The following is a 2,500-nucleotide window of genomic DNA, read 5'->3' as shown; positions in this document are numbered from 1 at the left end:
TCAGTATTGTTGTACATAGGTTTTACAAATGTGTTTCTCTTGTATGTGCAGCTTCTGATGATGGGCAGTTTTTGATGTCCGAAAGCTTAATAAGTGAAAATGCGCATGTTGTGTTTCTTGCTGTCCTGGTCCTCCTGTTTATAATAAGAATCCGGTTCCCCCGTGGAACATCTATCATAAAAAAAAAAAAAAAAAAAAAAAAAAAAAAAAAAAAAAAAAAAAAAAAATATATATATATATATATATATATATATATATATATATATATATATATATATATATATATATACACACACACACGTGTGTGTGTTTGTGTGTATGTGTGTGTGTGTGTGTGTGTGTGTGTGTGTGTGTGTGTGTGGCGTGTGCGTGTGTGTGTGTGTGTGTGTGTGTGTGTGTGTGTGTGTGTGTGTGTGTGTGTGTGTGTGTATGTACATATATATATATATATATATATATATATATATATATATATATATATATATGTATGTATATATATATATATATATATATTATATTATATATATATAATATATATATATATATATATATATATATATATATATATATATATATATTGTGTGTATATATATATATATATATATATATATATATATATATATATATCAATATACATACATACATATATATACATAAACGTTTTTGACCAAAAGATTTTTCATTAAATTGACCATTGTTCTATATTAAAATTATAAATGTTCACAATATCACAAAAATGCGCAGACAAGAATTATTATCGAAGCAGATTTTATCTCCATGTCTTTCATAACCAACACATTTTACTTTAATACTCTGCAACATGTAATCAATCTCTCGTAAACTTGCCAGGATATACGTTAGTGTTTACGGCTTTGGCGATTCTGTGTGCGGAAGCGACCTCACCGCCTATCACGGTTGTCCCTGGTCGTCCCGAGAGTGTGTCGCTTGAAAAGTCGGCTCTCTACTACCTGTGGAATGAACAACTGGACTATCAAGGAGTTCTACCAGCGGAAAGGGATACGCGACGTAAGAGTTTATAGAGAATATCTAAATTTAATTTAATATAGAGTAAAGCGAGTAGAGAGGGAATGAGAGATTATTTCTAAGATATCAGTCGATAAACCAGGAAATTAATCCTGAAATTGTCTCCCCGCCAGCCATAGGAACTTTGCTGTCTCCTGAATTCTTCCACGTGGTCAATCTAGTGCCCCAGGATGCCCCTCATCCCCTTTACGTCAATAGATACGCTGAACTACGCGCTGCTTTACTCCGCGACCACATGCTCCAAGACACTGTAGACCCCAGTGATTCAAGGATGAAATCAAACAACGGTCTGACAGCAAAAACCCTCACTGGCAAATCCGTTGTCTTCAAGAGGGACAATAGAGGTAAGGTAGTTTTAGCTGGATACAGACTTGGATGGCACTGAAGAATAGTATGATCACACAATTCGTATTCTAAAACATGTTTGAATATTGATAATGATAATGAAAACAAAACAGGATAAAGTAAAGCATAGTGGTAATTTGACTGACTATGATGTGACGATGTAATTTTATTTCAAACAGACAAAATCACTGTGAACAACATCCCTGTAGAAAGCGTGGAAACACTGTCTGACGGGATTGTAAGCTACACACTGGATGGTGTCCTGTTTGATTACGTGCAGCAAGTGGACGGCGCCTTTCATGAGTACTTGAGAGATTCGTCGTCTTGAGATGCACAAGCATAAAGGTGCAGAAACATATATATACAAGCATGCACACACAAACACACACACTGAACAAAATCACTACAAGATAAGCAAAAGGTATCCAGACAGAAAAATCACAAGAATGAAGGAAAGCGGGGAAAATGGGAGAGAACGGAGAGGGAAAAAAAGTTTTTGTTATCTTACTTCGGTTATAAATATGTATATACATTTCAGTACCTTGTAATATTTGTTTTTATTTTTACTTAATCACTTAATTGCTCCCGCCAGGTACTTTGCATAATGTAAGAAAATCAAGAAAATTATAATGTGCAGGATATGAAGAGGTTATATTTTCTTCTGTGTTATTGGTACTGGATGAACTTACATGCAGAGTCAGCAGATTGTCTACAACTTTGTTTTTATGTATAGGTTTGACAGATCAAAATTATTCTATGTTACTTTTTCACCTATTATCTAATGTACTTATGCTGACACGTTTAATCACACATTTAATATAACCGCTGTTAACTGAAACATGTCTAGAATTCCTTGCACTGGGTTTGAGAAAATAAAAGTTTTTTTTTCACAATACTTGATTATTATTCGACCACTATTCCGCCATTACCATTATGAAAAACACAAAAAGTGTTTCGCAATACTATTGCTTCTGTTATAAGAATAGTGTTATAGCTACACTTACTACAGGATAATAATTAACTGTATAATTATTACCACCACCATTATTATCATCATCATCAGTATCACAACTATTATTACTATTATTGCTATTATTATTATATTGTTATT

The 2,500-nt window shown here is 33.0% G+C and overlaps 1 protein-coding gene across 2 annotated transcripts in view; it reads left to right on the top strand.

Annotated features, from left to right (window-relative positions):
• The window catches only part of LOC119592670, a 4,430-nt gene extending 2,148 nt beyond the window's left edge, over positions 1-2,282 (top strand). For both annotated transcript variants that reach the window (XM_037941586.1, XM_037941593.1), the window contains exons 2-4: positions 850-1,026; positions 1,158-1,388; positions 1,569-2,282. In XM_037941586.1, the coding sequence (XP_037797514.1) occupies positions 850-1,026; positions 1,158-1,388; positions 1,569-1,717 (557 nt within the window). In that variant the 3' untranslated portion in view covers positions 1,718-2,282. The remainder of the gene's footprint in view (positions 1-849; positions 1,027-1,157; positions 1,389-1,568) is intronic.
• The last annotated feature ends 218 nt before the right edge of the window (positions 2,283-2,500 follow it).

Source organism: Penaeus monodon, chromosome 3 (assembly GCF_015228065.2).
Source record: "Penaeus monodon isolate SGIC_2016 chromosome 3, NSTDA_Pmon_1, whole genome shotgun sequence".
NCBI lineage: Eukaryota > Metazoa > Arthropoda > Malacostraca > Decapoda > Penaeidae > Penaeus > Penaeus monodon.
This window is presented reverse-complemented; position numbering and strand designations above follow the sequence as displayed.